Source organism: Pituophis catenifer, unplaced genomic scaffold, assembly GCF_029215685.1.
Source record: "Pituophis catenifer annectens isolate HBS135680 unplaced genomic scaffold, rPitCat1.0.hap2 SCAF_1, whole genome shotgun sequence".
Lineage (NCBI taxonomy): Eukaryota > Metazoa > Chordata > Lepidosauria > Squamata > Colubridae > Pituophis > Pituophis catenifer.
This window is the reverse complement of record NW_027256881.1, coordinates 235,075,499-235,091,653: the sequence shown is the minus strand read 5'-3', so window position 1 is coordinate 235,091,653 and position 16,155 is coordinate 235,075,499. Positions and strand designations below refer to the sequence as shown.

Below are 16,155 nucleotides of genomic sequence, written 5' to 3'. Positions count from 1 at the left end.
TAGATACTACGCATGCGTATCCACTGGTCAAGTCTAGGCCAAAAGTAGATTCCGCTAATACGCGTGCGCAGTTAAAAAGGGTTCAACTCCAGGTGGAGAAAAGCGCGCCTGCGCATTGGGGAGGCCTTGCTTGTTGGGAGGGGTCAGAGAGGGAAGGGTATGCCGCGCAGGCGCAGTATGGCGGCCGAGTATGTGTGTATGTGAGAGTCTGACGGGTTCAAAATGGCGGCGGCGCCTGCTTCTATGTGAGGGAAAGAATCTGGGGGCGGCGGGAAGGGAAGGAGGGCGAATGACGGTGGGGTTGAGTGATTGACCGGTGGGGCGCTACCAGACCTCGAGAACCGACGCGAGGGTGCCTAGTGGCCTTTTGTAGTGGGAGGCTGTGGCTGTGTCCCGGGGAGGGGGGGGTGATAGAAGTGGAAGCGACAAGGCTTGAGGTTTGGGTGCGAGTTCGGGGCCACCCTGAAAAGCCCAGGATGGGGCCGATAGTCACGGGGGTAGGGGTCCGGGTTAAGCTCGCTGGAGCCATTTGAGATGAGCCAAGGCTACTGAGGTGAGGATCGGAGGGATGGGCAGAGGCTCGAGAGGCAAGTTGAGAGACTGGGAAAGCTGAAGGTGCGTGTGGGCGAGACTGGTCTTGAATGGGGGATTTCCAGGGATTGTGGGGCCAGATCGATAGGGGAAAGCCTATTTATCTTATTATCAGTCGGACCTGGGAGAGAGTTTAATGTCGAGCCAGGGACTTTGTGGGAGTTCCCCCCCCCCTTCTTCCCTGCGCCGAGTTTATCGTTTTGGGCGCTAAGGTGAAGAGAGGTTACAGTTCTCGGGACATCCTCCCCCTCTAAGCCCGGCCTTGTGGAGAGGAGCCCGGGTATAGTATGCCCTCCAGGATCCCCCTGGAAACCCCCACTCCCCAGAAGGAAGTTGGTTACTCTTTGTATTTGAAGGCTTCCTGCCCTTTCTGGATACGAAAGTTCTCCAGCTTGTGAAGACGATCGGGAATTTACTGGTTTTCTTTCTTTTCTTTTCTTTTTTTCGTGCCCTAGAAAGGGGCAAAGGAAAATCAGAGACCTGGTAAGATCTAACTTTATTTATATTCTGTAGTTTTGTAAACAATGCTGTATTTAATACTTCCTTTTCTCCGTGGTGAAAACCAAGGTGTCTGTCTGCATTTGTGTCAGTGCAAATTATGTAATATGCTTAAAATCCAGATAATTATTCTCCCTAATTTTTGACTCCTTTTAACAGTATTATTCTGAACTATTTTATTGGCTCTGGGACCTTGGGACAACAAGTGAGATTGGTGTTGGGAGCAAGTAGACATCTCCGAATTTCCCTTACTCCACCCGATTCCTTCTTGCTATTTATACTTCAAATCACCAAGGCAGAATTTAATTCTTGTTAGTTTTCAAACTGACTAAAACAAGTTAGGCAGTTTGTCTTAATGTATATTTTTATTTAAGCAATTTTTATATAAGTTACTATTATAGAGTTTCCAAAGACGGATTCCTGTGTTACTTACACAATAATGAATCCTCTCTTCATTCATCAGTTTTGTGGCTTATACATTATTATTCTTACCTAGGCTTTTAGTGTCAGGCAGTTGTAATATCAGCTTTAGCCAGCTGTATAAACTTTTAATTACAGGAGTCATTTTATAATTATGCAGCAAAATTATGATTATGGTACATAGGCTTCACAATAGTGCTGTAAAGAAACATCAAATTGCAACACGTATAATGGTTGAAATCATAAATTGTGACTAGTCTGATATATCTTAAAGTACTAAAAAGAATTTTGTTGCTGCTGTTGTTGTTTTGACTGTAACTATCTTCTAAATATATTACAGCAATATGGATTTAAATCATGGTTAGATAACATGTGGCTCTCCGAAATATAACTCCTAAGATTCCTCACCTTAGTTATGCTTTAAAGAGTAGAAGGGCAACAGGCGGCTCACTTTCAGTTTATAGAACAATATAAGTCAATGGATCACAAGCTTTGCATGATAGCAACCCCCATCAGAATATGTGAATTTGTGCAATTTTGTCCTCATGGGTAAAAATAATTACAGTGATGTTAGGGTTGGACATGAAATAAATGTATTGCTTTTACTCATTGCTTTAATCCATTATTGTAGGGGTTCTCATACTTTGCAGTTACTGCAGCTTCCCACTGTGAGCTTGTATAGACAAAATTAGGAGCAAAGCCCAGAACAAGTTTTTACAGTGTTCTCCTTTGCCTGAGCAAGCCTGATGAAGTTTTTTAAAGACCAAGACACCCCTCTAAGTTGCTTCTGATTCTCTTGGTGATCCTGACTCACAGTTTGACGACACTTGATATAATATTAAAAATTGCTTTATTAAATATTCCTCAAGCTGAAAAAAGTTACTCTCCTAGTATTAAATCATTACAATACATTATAAGTCAAATTGGAATTGTTTTACAGGTAGCATGGTAATTATAAGAACTATCATAGTATTAGTATTTTGAAATGCTTTCTATAAATAAATGAAAATATTTTTGAATTAAATTGGGCGTATTCTTAAATTGATTTTTCAACACATTTACAAAACAGAACTTATTGTATGCCACAGATCAACATACATCTGTGCATTAGCACTGGACAAATTATAGAAGACCTCTCAGAAGCAGCTGATTTAGAATGCAGTAGCACAGGCAGAATGAAATGTCTGTTTCATAAGCTGTACTGATTTTCAGAAAGCTTCTAGATGCAACTCAAAGTGTTGATGGCACTTATAAAGTCTTCATGGTATCGGACTTGGTAATCTGAGAACCATCTTCTTCAGCCATTTCTGCCCCTCTTGTGCAAGTGGACATAGTTGACATGCTCTGAGTTCCCATTGATCAGTGTCACCTGATGGAAAGGAGGTCTTCTCTGTCAGAGTACATGCTATATGAATTCATATGGCCCTTATCCTACCTTTTTAAAAAATGACTGTTTTTATTTATTAAAATTATATGCCACCAGATTCCCAGAGATTCCAGGTGATTTAAACATGGCTATTCTCTCAGGCCTTAGACTATGGTAGGTGGTGGACCTGTATGATAGATTGATATGTTTTGTTGCTATGACCAGACAGTATTGTTTTTATTGTTTATGCCATTTTAGTGGTATAAACTATACCATCCAGAGTCATGATATAATTGCATGGCCTTACAAATGTAATAAATACATTGATATGCTTCTGTTATGCAACTGCCAGATCATACCTAGATTGCAAATGCTGTAGTTATCTGAATGAAATCTACTAAAATATTTTCCGATCAATATGGGTGATGGAAACGAAAATTCAAAACGTCTGAAGGTGTGACATGTTTTGGAAGGCCTAAGGAAAGTATTGAAGGGGAATCTCTGATATACTGTTTCCTTTCTCTTATCTCAAGGAGGAAGAGGAAGAAGATAGTAGTTCTGATATATCCTTCTCACTCTCATCAGAAGAGTCTGAGATGGAGCCTGAAGAAGAACGGATCCGTTATAGCAAACGACTGGTAAGTGTGCGCTCTTTTTATGTTTATTTACATATATATACTATGATGTTCATACATTCATTTTCAAATGTGGTGGCTTTATAGTTGCTAGAGATTAGTCAGATCACTTTAACGTAACTTGCACTCTACTTACCAAAATAAATGGTTTAGGTGTACCTTTTGAAGAATACTGGGAAAGTTGATGTCACAGTGTTTGGTAGAGTATGAGGAATAAAATAAAACTATAGCAATGCATGATGCTTACTTTTCTCAATTTAAAATACTCACACTTTTCAGACCTTTGAAAAAGTTGTAATAAAAGGAATGTTAACTTATCTTGGAAAAAAATTAAGCATGGTTATGTTGGTTCATACTTCAAAAAGAAACTACCAGGAAAGCTCAGGGTTTTAGACTGAGAAGTCAAAAAAGCCTTCCTTAGAAGTTGATTGTATTTGTGTTCAGAATGATTTGATTCCATCTGATGAGTCTTGATGCTATATTTGAGTGTGCAGTGATCTGGAATCAAAGGAGAAAAGGTGATTGGAAGGATGTATCGTGTTCACATAACACTTCATGATAACTCTTTAAGAAATTGTGTCTTTCTTTACAGTCCTAAAGAAAGACACAGTTGATTTAAGGAGCTGACAAAAGGTGCTGTATCTGTGTCCCCACTCTTCACTTATGATTTGATTACTGTCCAGCTGTGCTAGACTACTATGCTTTTGAAACTGAAACTTTGCAACTGATTTGATATGCAGCATTTTATTTTCTTGAGTTGAATGTGTTGCAGAGAGGATGCTGTACTTAAGTGGTTCCATTACCTTCTAGGAATATTGTAATATGATGCTTTAAACTCTAAAAATCATGCACTTTTCCTCTGCATTCTACTTGTTATAATAATTCAAAAGACTTCTTATGATTATACTTTTACAGACCCCAAACACATGCTTGATGGATACTCCAGTATCTGTGAAATGACTTTTAATTGGAGATTAATCAAAGTTCAGGTCCAGTTTACATCCTTTAAAAGCAGAAAGGCTGTGAGTGCTAGAGTTACAAAAGGATAGAATAATCTACATTCTAATAAAGCATTTCCAATGTATAATTAATTAAGAATTAGATGTTAATTCATCTGAGTTTTTGGGATAAGAGTACTGGTGTAACACCTTAATAAGAGAATTTATATTCCTGAATATAAGTTCAGGAAACAAATGAAATAACATATGGAACTGTGATTATTGCTTGTCCTATTAAGTTTGTGATATTTTGGGAGAAAAGTGAAAGTATGCATTGTATACTTCAAACTGAATATGACTATATTTTCAGATAAGAGGTTAATCGATAAAGTGGTTGTAATGGAAATTATTTATCAGAAAATAATATGCAATTCATTGTAATTATGCCTCTATCTATGAGGCAACCTTTATATGCCTTTTCTTGAATCTTTGTTAAGAATCCCTAAGGTTTATTCACTACTTTGCAGAAGAAAAGTAATCCCAATCTATCCACAAGGGCTGTAAAAGTTTACTCATAAATAATTTATTTTAGAGTAGTCATGTAGAGAACTGTAGACCGTAAGCCATAAGGTTCCCTACAGGTTATCTAGAGCAATCCTCTGTCTGGTAAAGGAAAATGTGACAACAGCATCCCCAGTAAATGGCACTGCACTCTGTTGTGAAGGAGAGTTTACTATTCTTCCATTTTTATTATTTGTATTTGTCACTGCATGGTAATTTGCAGTTATAAGCAAATAATCTTAAAGCAAAGTTGGAGTGCATATTTTAAGATACGTGTTCAAGTTGAGCTTCCAACAAAGTAGGTGTATGTACTTAAAGGTTAAGATGAGGGTTGCCAAATTTCAGAAAAGTATAGTTTGTTACATGCTGGTAATTTTGAATAACTTACATACTGAACAATAAATAATTGTCATTCTCTTCCTAAAAAATGTATATCAGTTAGTGTTAAGTATGCTGGCCCTGTTTGGCTGCTATTAATTGTCAGCATCATCACATTTTAAAATTTGTAGGAATCTTGACTTTTCTTGTAGGTACTAAAGATAGAAGATTAAAGTTTAAAACAACACTGTTGTGATTGTATTTTCTAATAACCTTTTACTACAGGTTTTCTCACTAATTTTAATATATAAATTCATTGCATGTATACAGATACAAGTTAAGATTTTTAGAATTGTTTTTAAGCTAATAACACTGGACTGGTTCACACATAAATTATTATAATGAGTAGGTGAGCTGAAAATAAATATATATTTGGACTTCGGTGTGCTGGGAGTTACCTATCAGCAATTAGTTTGAATTGAAAGCTTGATTTAAACAAACATAATAAGAATTCACATTTGTGTATTGCACATTTTTTATTAAAAATGCAATATACAAATGTGAATTCTAATTATTTTTAAAAACAGTTTTACAACTTTTGGACTGGCATTTAAAGGACCTACTCAAGACTTTGAAATATCACTGTATCTTGATTATATGTTATGTCATTTATACATAGTGGAATATTAAATACATCTGGAATATTAAATAATTAAATACATCTGGACTGTTGAAGCACCAAGAGATAGGAAATTAGCCCTCCAGTTCTGTGTGAATTTTGTAATACTCAAGAACTATTTCTATTCCCACAGAAGGAGAATTGTTTATATTATAATTATTTTATCAAACTTCATACATTCTATTATATGCTGTCAAAATTCATCCTCCAGCTTTGTAGAATGAAGAAAAAAATATAAAGGGGAAGAAAGAATATTTGCTACTGAAAATAATTGGTTTTTTGAGGAAGCAATATCAGTTACTACTGAAGTATAAAGAACTGGAATTCCAAAAATAGTTAAAAAGCATCCTTTGGCTGTAGCTCTGTGTCCCTGAGACCATATCTCAGAAATGTTAGGATATCTTAGATCTCCCCATGTGAGGACAGCAAGAGAGCAAGGTCTGTTCTTGGAGATTATCCAACTTCGTTTGCCCTTCCCAATTCCCATGCATGACCAAAGCCCTGTAGCTAGTGTGGCTAATTCTCCTCTCACCGATTGCAGTTGGAGAGGAATATTGGAAAAGGAATAGTAAAATCTCAGTTCTTCCTTTCTCTGTCACAAGAAGTCTGGCAGAGCTTAAGATAAAGCAGCAATTCCATCTTTGGTAATTTTTCCTCCTGTTGTTCTACCTGGGGCCTTATGATATACTTTTTGTTTTAGACCTTTTATCCCACCTGTATTTTTTTTTTTTTTCATAGATAGCATACCATGCCATCAGAAGTAATGGGTGCTCCATCACTGGAGGTTTTTAAGAAGAGATTGGGCAGCCATTTGTCTGAAATGGTATCGAGCAGAGGTTTGGACTAGAAGACCTCTAAGATCCCTTCTAACTCTGCTATTGTATTAAATCGCCTATATCTAATGGGAACAACAAAACTTTTGGTGCCCAACCTTAATTTAAAATTCACTAGGTTTCAGAAGTTTGGAGAAAGTAAGTTTAAGATAGGAGGGGTATATTGTATGGATTGAGTTTAGGGAGCAGATTTTATTTTAATGTGAAAAAGTTGAGAACAATGTCTGCAGATAGAGCTCATGATTGAAAAGGGTAAATGTAGACCATTGGTACGGAAACTAGTTACAGAAAACCTTTTCTTCAAAATGATTTGTTTGTTGTACAATTTGCTATAGTTTATCTATTTTATGTGTTTGAACAAGAATGTCAGGGTTCCAAGTAACACCCCCAACCTGGAAGCCATCTTTTGTATTGGGCCTGGAAGCCATCTTTTGTATTGGGCCTTCAGGCCTGCCAATGAAATTCATTGCATTATTAGCACTAACTTTAAAACAAGTTAAGATATTACTACAGATGTAATATCTAATATAGTAGTGGACTGGGGTGGGGGGAACCTTATAGAAAATATATAATCACAAGGCAAGCAATTCAACAAATAATATGTATGTATGTATGCATGTATGTATCTAAAATAGAGCCAATTCAAACAAGATCAGAGAATGTAGTAAAATTTCTAATGTTAAATCTGAGTGTGCTTAAAATGTATCGAATCATATATAAATTTATGTAAATTACTTAGCCAAAAAATGGAATTCTCCCTGGGGGAATGACTGAAATCAAATTTTATCTGTTGCATCTGATTTCTACTGAATGAAATTCTGTAAAATTAAGATTTTATTATCCATGTACATTTTTTTATACTGCAAATGAGCAGACTCATTTTTAATATAATTTCTTACCTGCACACTTACACTGCAGACACATAATTGTGAATGGCTACAAACTCTGCTCTGAGCCATAAAGTTTCTGGCTTATTGCTTATTCAGCAAACATATAAACAAATCATATATTAGTTCATTATGTGAACATAACCATTATTTAAGTAGTAAGTACAATATAAAGAGCATGAAGAGGAAGAGATCATAAATATTTAAAGAGGCTCTAATGTTGAAATACTTGTATAATTCACATGGCATGATTTCTCTCATTAACTGTATTCACAGAAACTGTAACCTATTATGAGTTTGTTTGTTTGTTTGTTTGTTTGTTTTATTAAATTTGTATATGGCCCTACTCCTGAAGGATTCAGGGCGGTGAACAGGCACAGAATAAAATACAGAAATACAAAAGTTAGAAACAATTTAAAACTAAATTAAATAATTTAGCCCAAGACAATTAAAAATCCCAATAATTTAAAACAAATTAAAATTTCAGTTTAAAAATTTAAAAGAAAGGGGAGAAAATTAGGCCAGGCCGGCTTGCTGGAATAGGAGGGTCTTAAGAGCATGGTGGAAAGTGCGCAGATCCGGGATCCTCCGTATCTCTGGGGGGAGCTCGTTCCAGATAGTGGGTGCCCCCACAGAGAAGGCTCTCCCCCTGGGGGCCGCCAGTCGACACTGCTTGGCTGACAGAGTTTGACATTACTTTTTTGGCTGTTTGCTAGAGCTGACTTTTACAATATAGTACTCCTCAGATGTATACAACTTATGTCATAGTAACTGCAAATAATGAAAGTTGTATCCCAAAGAACTATATTTATTGACAACTAGAGACAGATTAGTAATTTTATTAAATAATCCTTTACAACAGGAGGGAACAATATTTTGTACAAAAAGACTGCATTATATCTCTTTTTGATTATTGTGGTCTCCTGGAAGGAGGAATAAATTGATAATAATGTCATATCTGAAAATATTTGATCTGTTTCCTGGGGGAGGAGGCATTTGAGTGCTAAATTCATTTGTTAAGACTTTTTCTTAATTTGCATGTTTTCAAAGAAAAACAAAAATGAAAAAGCACATTGTTGAACTTTGATGGTGCAATTGGGGATTAAAGAATGGTTACCAAGGTATTATGAAGCCTACAGGCCTCACATTGCTCACTCATTGGAATCACTACAAAATTTTAGAGAATACTTTCTGAAAGACAATAGATTTTGTTGATTCAACAGAAATACACAAGTTTCCAAAAACAGTGGTTGCATAAAACTTCTTTTTTAAAGGCAAAAATGATTTTTTTAAAAAAGAAAGTATCAAGTTATAAGCAGTTTTCAATAGAAAATTGTCTTGTCTCTTATTCAGTTATAATTAAAGTACTGTTTTAGTATATGGGGTCCTATGTGTAAAAATATGTTTTCATATGCTTCACCTGAAAAATGGAAAAAGAAGTACTTAACTTTAAACCTGGCCAGTTTAACTGGGATTTTGTTTTTTTGTTAACTGTTCTGCTTTTTCAGTGTATATGGCTAGAGCAGCTCAGTGGCCTAGAGGTGAAGATGCTCTCGTGCCACTCAAAGGTTGAGAGTTCAATCCTAGGCAGCCCAACAGATGTTTCTCTGTCATAGCGCAAAGAGAATCTATCTGCTGTGAACTCCATGTAGAAAGGAAGGGCATCCGGCCAGTAAAAGTTCAGCTTCATTCAGTTGTCCTGACTCCGCCCTAATAAAAGGGATTACAGGGTCATAAAAAGAAAAATAAATTTGTGCATCAACAGCAACTCTAAAGTAAAAAATAATAAAGCTTTTCTTAACTATGAATTGAAAAACATATATATTGACTTGATTGAGTTTGTACAACATAACCACAAGTCATGTTTAAGGACCAGAGTGGATAGGTTCACAACATACCTAAGCCATAATAAATATATCATTTAGAGTTAGCAAGTTCTTGAACCTAGTCTATAAAACAGGACATTCTCTTTTGTCCAGACATTGGATGCTTGCATGCATTCATTCATTCATTCATGCATGCAATGGATGGATGGATGCTGTCTTTCTATCATTTGGGCTCATTAAGATAGAGATTAAGGATCAACTATTAAGTCCCTGAGAGTCCTCATATTTGGAAACTAGTATTCCCAGTAAATGTTTTTGTGCATATTAACAGTTAAGCTCCAGTTTTGTGCAAATATGGATTTGGGACTCAATTTCCAATAAAGCATGATAACTATCAAATTAAAAGAAGTCTAGTAGACTTTTGTATAGAATAGAAGAAATAGATGGAATTTATTCCTTTGTATTTCCTTTACAACTACATTGAAAATTGTTTATACATCTAATACACTTACTTACCATACTTGTAATTCACAAAATTTTCTTTGTTATGAATGTTATATCAATTCAGGATGCTTTTAACTTAAATTATATGTAATTGCTTAGAAAAAATGCATACCTCTTCCAGAACTGCTTTTGTTGGTTTAAATACAGCTAATTCAGTTTTTTTATTCACTTACTGGTGTCCTTGATTTCTTTCAGGCATTTTAAGTGTTATTACTGAGTGACCTGCACTGTTCTATTTTGAAAATATCAGTGTAGATTACTATGATCTGTTAGTCTGGTTGTTTCATAATAGCTTGATAGTGTGGTCTCTCAAGATGCAGTATGAGGAAAACAATATTCTAGTAGCCCTGAAGAATTTCTTCACTGAAACATGCTAGATACCTTATTATTTTAATTTTGCATTTTTGTTGCTATTTTGAAAGTAAACCTCTTTCAGTATTAAAAATAATAATGTATTTGTCTTGCAGAAAGCCAAAAATCAGACACTGTCCTTTATTTTGGTGCATGTTAGAGGGCTTGGTGGAAAAGTCAGGTAGATACATACATTATATCATGAAACAGGAATTAGTTTAAATGTTACATAAATACTTTTAAACTATATTAAACTATATATATAAACTATATATCGGTTATCCTGAATTTTTTAACACCAAGCTACAATCCAGGAAACTGGGTTCTAATCCCGCTTTAGGCATGAAAGCTGGCTGGGTGACTTTGGACCAGTCACTCTCTCTCAGCCCAACTCACCTCATAGGGTTATTATGGTGGGAAAAATAGGAGGATAAATCAATATGTTTGCTGCCTTGAGTTATTTATAAAATAATAAAGGTAGTATATAACAGAAATCATACCTTTTGCCTAGGAAATTATGACAAATAACACTAATGATGCTGCTAGGTAAAGATCTGTAACAAAACAATCAGAATGATATTGGCTGTTGGAATACTTTAAGACTAAAATTTCTTAAGGAGAAGAAGAATGAGGAAGTCAATACTGTATAAAATTTTGGGAATAAGAGAAAAAGCTGTTTATATCTTTGTCCACTGTAAATTAAAAACAGGGATTGTAGGTGAGATGTATCTTGGAAGTATGGGAATGTATGTTCAAGAAAGATTCTTAAGTAGGGCTTTTACTAGTTTGTGTTATAAATCATAGTGGACTACATGCATAATTTCTACTTATCAATAATGTATATATGTACAATTTTCCATTCGTCACGCAAACATTTGTATTTTGAAGAGCACAATAGAACAATTGACTGTAAAACAAGCCTTTTATTTTTAATTATAAGTAAAATATAGATTCTTAAACTCATTAAAATACATTACATATTTGTTTTATAGTACTATGAGAATTATTACACTTTGCAGCTGTCTGAAGATTATATTTTCTTAAGAGAAATTTCTTCTAATTTCTTTTGTTTTTGCAAAATGCAGCTGGTTATTGGTGTAGAATAGTGAGCAGGAAGGCATATTTTTTGTTTGTTTGCTCCAGGAATGAAACTTACACTGAAAATAAGCTTGGGTCTGATTTGTTTTGCAATGCTGTTTTAGTCAAATCCAACTTTGCCTGTTTTGAGGACTGTTTAATATTATTGTTCTGTGTATAAGGTTTTCTTAGACAGTTTTCTCCCAGGGGCAGACATCTTCTTGCTATATCTCTGTAGAGGTCTATATAATTCACATTTTTCTCTGCCTTTGAATTTTCAGTTCTAAAAATTGTTGAAAATAGCCTATTAATATTTTAGGGCATAATGAAGGTATTAGAATAGGATATCTATTTTAAGTTTTAATTTGTATTCATATGATCTGTGTCCTCTTTTCTGAAGCCATGTTCTGCTAGCATAAAAAAAAAAAATTGAAAAAAATATATGTATTAAAAATTACAGCACTTTGTGAGATTTCCACATACAGCTATCACTTAGAAATCTGATAACTTTTTCACATGTTGTCAAATTTCCAAATGTATCCATTGGGCTCCAGAGGTTGAAGACTTATAGTGTATCTTAAAGCAGGAAATCACTGTTTTATTTATTTATTTATTTATTTATTTATTTATTTATTTATTTATTTATTTATTTATTTATTTATTTAATTTTTATACCGCCTCCTCTCCCGAAGGACTCGGGGTGGTGAACAGCCAAAATTAAAACACACAATACAAATATTAAAATGCAATTAAAAACAAAATTAAATTATCTTTGGCTTCTCCAATTTAAAACCCCTTACCCATAAAATACACCCAATTAAAATTTTTAACCCAGTCCGGTTTTAAAAGGTTGATGAAACAAATATTTTTAGTTTGACTGTAAAAGACAGGAATCACTTCCCTGTCTCAGGATGGGCCATTTTGTAGTTTGAAAAAATATGGTAGTTCAGACCTTCCAACTTCGCGAGATCTTTTTTTTTGGGGGGGGGAGAAGTTGAAAGGTCTGAACTATTTTTTTTTAACCATAGTCCCACAAACTACTTTTCTTGCCCTGCACGCGCAGCAGAAAACAGAGCTGGAAAGCAGGTTAGTGAAGGGTTGTGGCTGCCTTGGGGGGGGGGAGGGTTTGGCATGGGAGGCCTGGCTGAAGGGCCTTCAGGTAAGCTGGTGCAGGGTGCATGGGGCAGGTCTGCACCCCCTGCTTTGCTTCGTCCTCCCCCCCCCGCCTCGCTTCGTTTTTCTTTGCAACATGCAGCCCGTCACAGTAACAAGAATTGCAGGCACAAATGCTCCCCACAATCTTCCAGAATTGCCTGCAATTCTTGTTACTGTGAGAGGCTGCACATTGCTTCTGGGCGGGGGAGGCTCCGTCCCCTGATCTGGTTCCCCTCTGCTGTTTCTCTTTCTTTCTCTCTCTCTCTCTCTCTCTCTCTCTCTCTCTCTCTCTCTCTCTCTCTCTCTCTCTCACACACACACACACACACACACACACACACACCCCGAAAGACATTTCATCGCTTGAACTGCCACACACTTTTTGCCCAGCTCGCTTCCCCCGCCTCATACTGGTAAATTGGGGGGGGGAATTAAGACACCACATACCCCCTTTTCCTGACCCATCAGAATTTTATCTAGCTCCTGCAGGTCAACATTTTTTCGGGGGTCAAAAGAAAATAAGACAAAAATCTATTTCAACTACAGGTAGTCCTCAACTTACGACCACAATTGAGCCCAAAGTATATGTTCCTAAATGAGAAATGTGTTGAGTTTTGCCCCATTTTACAACTTTTCTTGCCACATTTGTTAAATGAATCACTGCAGTTGTTAAATTAGTAACACAGTTCTTAAGTGAATCGGGTTTCCTCATTGACTTTGCTTGTCAGAAGGTTGCAAAAGGTGATCACATGACTCCAAGAAACTGCAACCATCATAAACGTGAGACAGTTGTCTGGCATCCGAATGTAAATCATGTGACCATGGGGATGCTTCAATGGTCATAAGTGTGACAAATGGTCATAAGTCACTTTTTTCAGTGCTGTTGTAACTTTGAATGGTCACTAAACAAACTTATAAGTCGAGGACTACTTGTACAGAGGCAAAAAGAGAACCATTCAATTTTTAGTTAAATTGTTTTCAGAAATTTATATTAGCCAATCACATATTTAATGGTAGGATTGAAATTGAAGTTGTGAGTTGCAAGGGCTGGAAAGAGACAAAATCAAAACCCTGGGACTACCTGTAATTTGTAAAGTAGCATAAGAAATTGCAGCAGGTAATCCAATAACAACAACAACAACAACAACAACAACAACAACAACAACAACTATTGAAAGTGAGAGAAAGAAACTCAAGATTTACCAGTAATCTTTGAACATGCATACATACAGATTCTAGCCAATACAGGTTGATCTTTATGATATATAAGATTGATTATTCATTTAAGCAATCTTATATTTTGTATAAAGAAGTGATACGAAACATACTGATATGAAACATTTGATTTCTCATAAGAACACCAAGTTCCTTAAGAAAGTATTTATTTCATTGGCCTGAGGCAGCCCATGGTACCAGGTTCAATTTCTCTTGCTTCAGTGGAGAAAAAAAATGACTTCAGACTTCCTAGACTATCATGTGTGATCCTTTGGTAGATTGGCTGACAATGGATCAAGTTGCTAATTTGTTACTTACGGGACCACCTACTACCATCAATAGCCTCCCACCGACCAGTACGCTCCCACAGAGAGGGGCTCCTCCAGGTGCCGTCGGCCAAACAATGTCGGCTGTCGGCCCCTAGGGGGAGGGCCTTCTCTGTGGGGGCACCGACGATCTGGAATGAGCTCCCCCCAGAGATACGGAGGATTCCAGATCTGCGCACCTTCCGCCGCGAGCTGAAGACTCTGTTATTTCATCAAGCTGGCCTCGCCTAAATCTTCTCCCTTTTAAGTGCAAATTTCAAATTTTAATGTATTTTAAAATAGGGGTATTTTAAATTATGGGTATTAATTCAGCCAAATTTATTTAATTCATTTTATTCGATTTTAAATTTTGTATATGTATGTGTTTTATTTTATGGCTGTTCACCGCCCTGAGTCGTTCAGGAGTAGGGCGGTATAGAAATTCAATAAAATAAATAAAATAAATATCCTGCTCGAGTATCAGAATCAAGTGATACAATATCAGGAATAGGTGGCAGTTGTGGTGGACTTAATTGTTTAATCAGTTAGAGCAGATGGGTAAGAATATGTCCCAGCCTGCCACTCCTGCCCTCAGCTCAGGATCAGCTGCTAAAGAAGCTGCAGAAGCAACAGTTCTTAAGCACTAGCATCCCGCTTCTTTTTTTGACTAATATGGGAGTAATAACAAATTTATGATATTCCTCACTCTGTGTATCTTACACAGTCTGCCTGAAGCCTGGAGAAATTAGCACAGACTAATCCCACATAAGATTTATAATTGGCTTTTTGACTGAGGAGGGCACAAAATGAATTAACCCTGCCCTCCCTTCTGCTACAGCCTGAACTTGACAGTTTTGTAACTTCATAATACTTGGAATGCTACTTTTCAACTCTACCTTCAGCATGATGGTGAGGACTAATGGAGTGCTGCCTTTTTATCTCAACTGCCATTAAGACTTAGCCTAACCTCTCTTTGGTCAGATTTGCTTCAAAAAACAACATTTCTTTCTGAAATGTAACTCTTCAAATTTATCTGTAATTACCACCTGTATCTGTAGTCAGAAACCTCTTAACTATCCTGCAACTTCTTTTTCTTCAGGAACTGCAAACTACTCAGTGCCTCTTTTTAAAAAGCAATTTGATTGTGTTGAGTATCATTACTAAGAAGAATTCTTCCCTCCCTTTGTTGTTTGAAACTATCTGGCTTTTCCTCAAGTTCTTCCCCTCCACATGATCAACCCATTGCTAGATATCCATTTTTAATTAATTATTATTATTTCAATTTATATGGCTGCCTCTCTCAAATTCACAACTCTGGATGGCTAATAACCATTAAAAACATCATAAATCACATAACACTAAAAACAACACACATGATTAACAGCCGGAGTAAAAAAGACAAATAGAATCAACAGCAGTAAATCAACATAACCATTGCATAGGCTCTGCCACACATCGAGATGGCAACACCCAGTGACAAAACTATGTCTTTTAAGACCTTGGGAAAGGCCAGCAGGTCCCAGGCCAATCTAATTTCTGGGAGATGGGTATTCCAAAGGGCAGGGGTTACGATGCTGTTTATTGGCCCATTTCTGGTGTTTGGATAGATCAGTTCCATTTTTTTTCATTTGCACTCAACAGTTCCACTAGGCTTTTCACCATTCACTCTTAGTCTTGTTCTGTCCCTTATAAATCTTCAATTCAGTAACTTCAAGGACATTTTCAATTCCATAACAGAACCAAATCTGTGGGATAGAGGGGGGGGAGAGAGAAAGGTTGCATGGGGAGCAACAGAAACAATGAGTAAAACTTTATTATCATTTCCATGACACACACACTGCTAGATTTTAGCCCCTTTTGTGAAAATAAAATAAAAAGGGGGTCCTCTAATACCTTCCTTTTGTATAATAACTGATAGTCGCTATTTAAAGCAAGCGCAGAACAGCCATTGTTTCCAAATGTAAAATTGGTAGCATTGGTCAGAAATGCTAGCATT

General features: G+C 36.3%; 1 protein-coding gene across 2 annotated transcripts in view; it reads left to right on the top strand.

Moving 5' to 3' along the window:
- The first annotated feature begins 216 nt into the window (after positions 1-216).
- Positions 217-16,155, top strand: part of KDM2A (lysine demethylase 2A) — a 67,541-nt gene continuing 51,602 nt past the window's right edge. The window contains exons 1-3 of one of the 2 annotated variants that reach the window (XM_070957264.1): positions 217-245; positions 1,047-1,074; positions 3,409-3,513. In XM_070957264.1, coding sequence (XP_070813365.1) covers positions 223-245; positions 1,047-1,074; positions 3,409-3,513 — 156 coding nt within the window. In that variant the 5' untranslated portion in view covers positions 217-222. Of the gene's footprint in view, positions 246-460; positions 616-1,046; positions 1,075-3,408; positions 3,514-16,155 lie in introns of those variants that run through there. The other variant, XM_070957271.1, reaches the window with a different exon arrangement.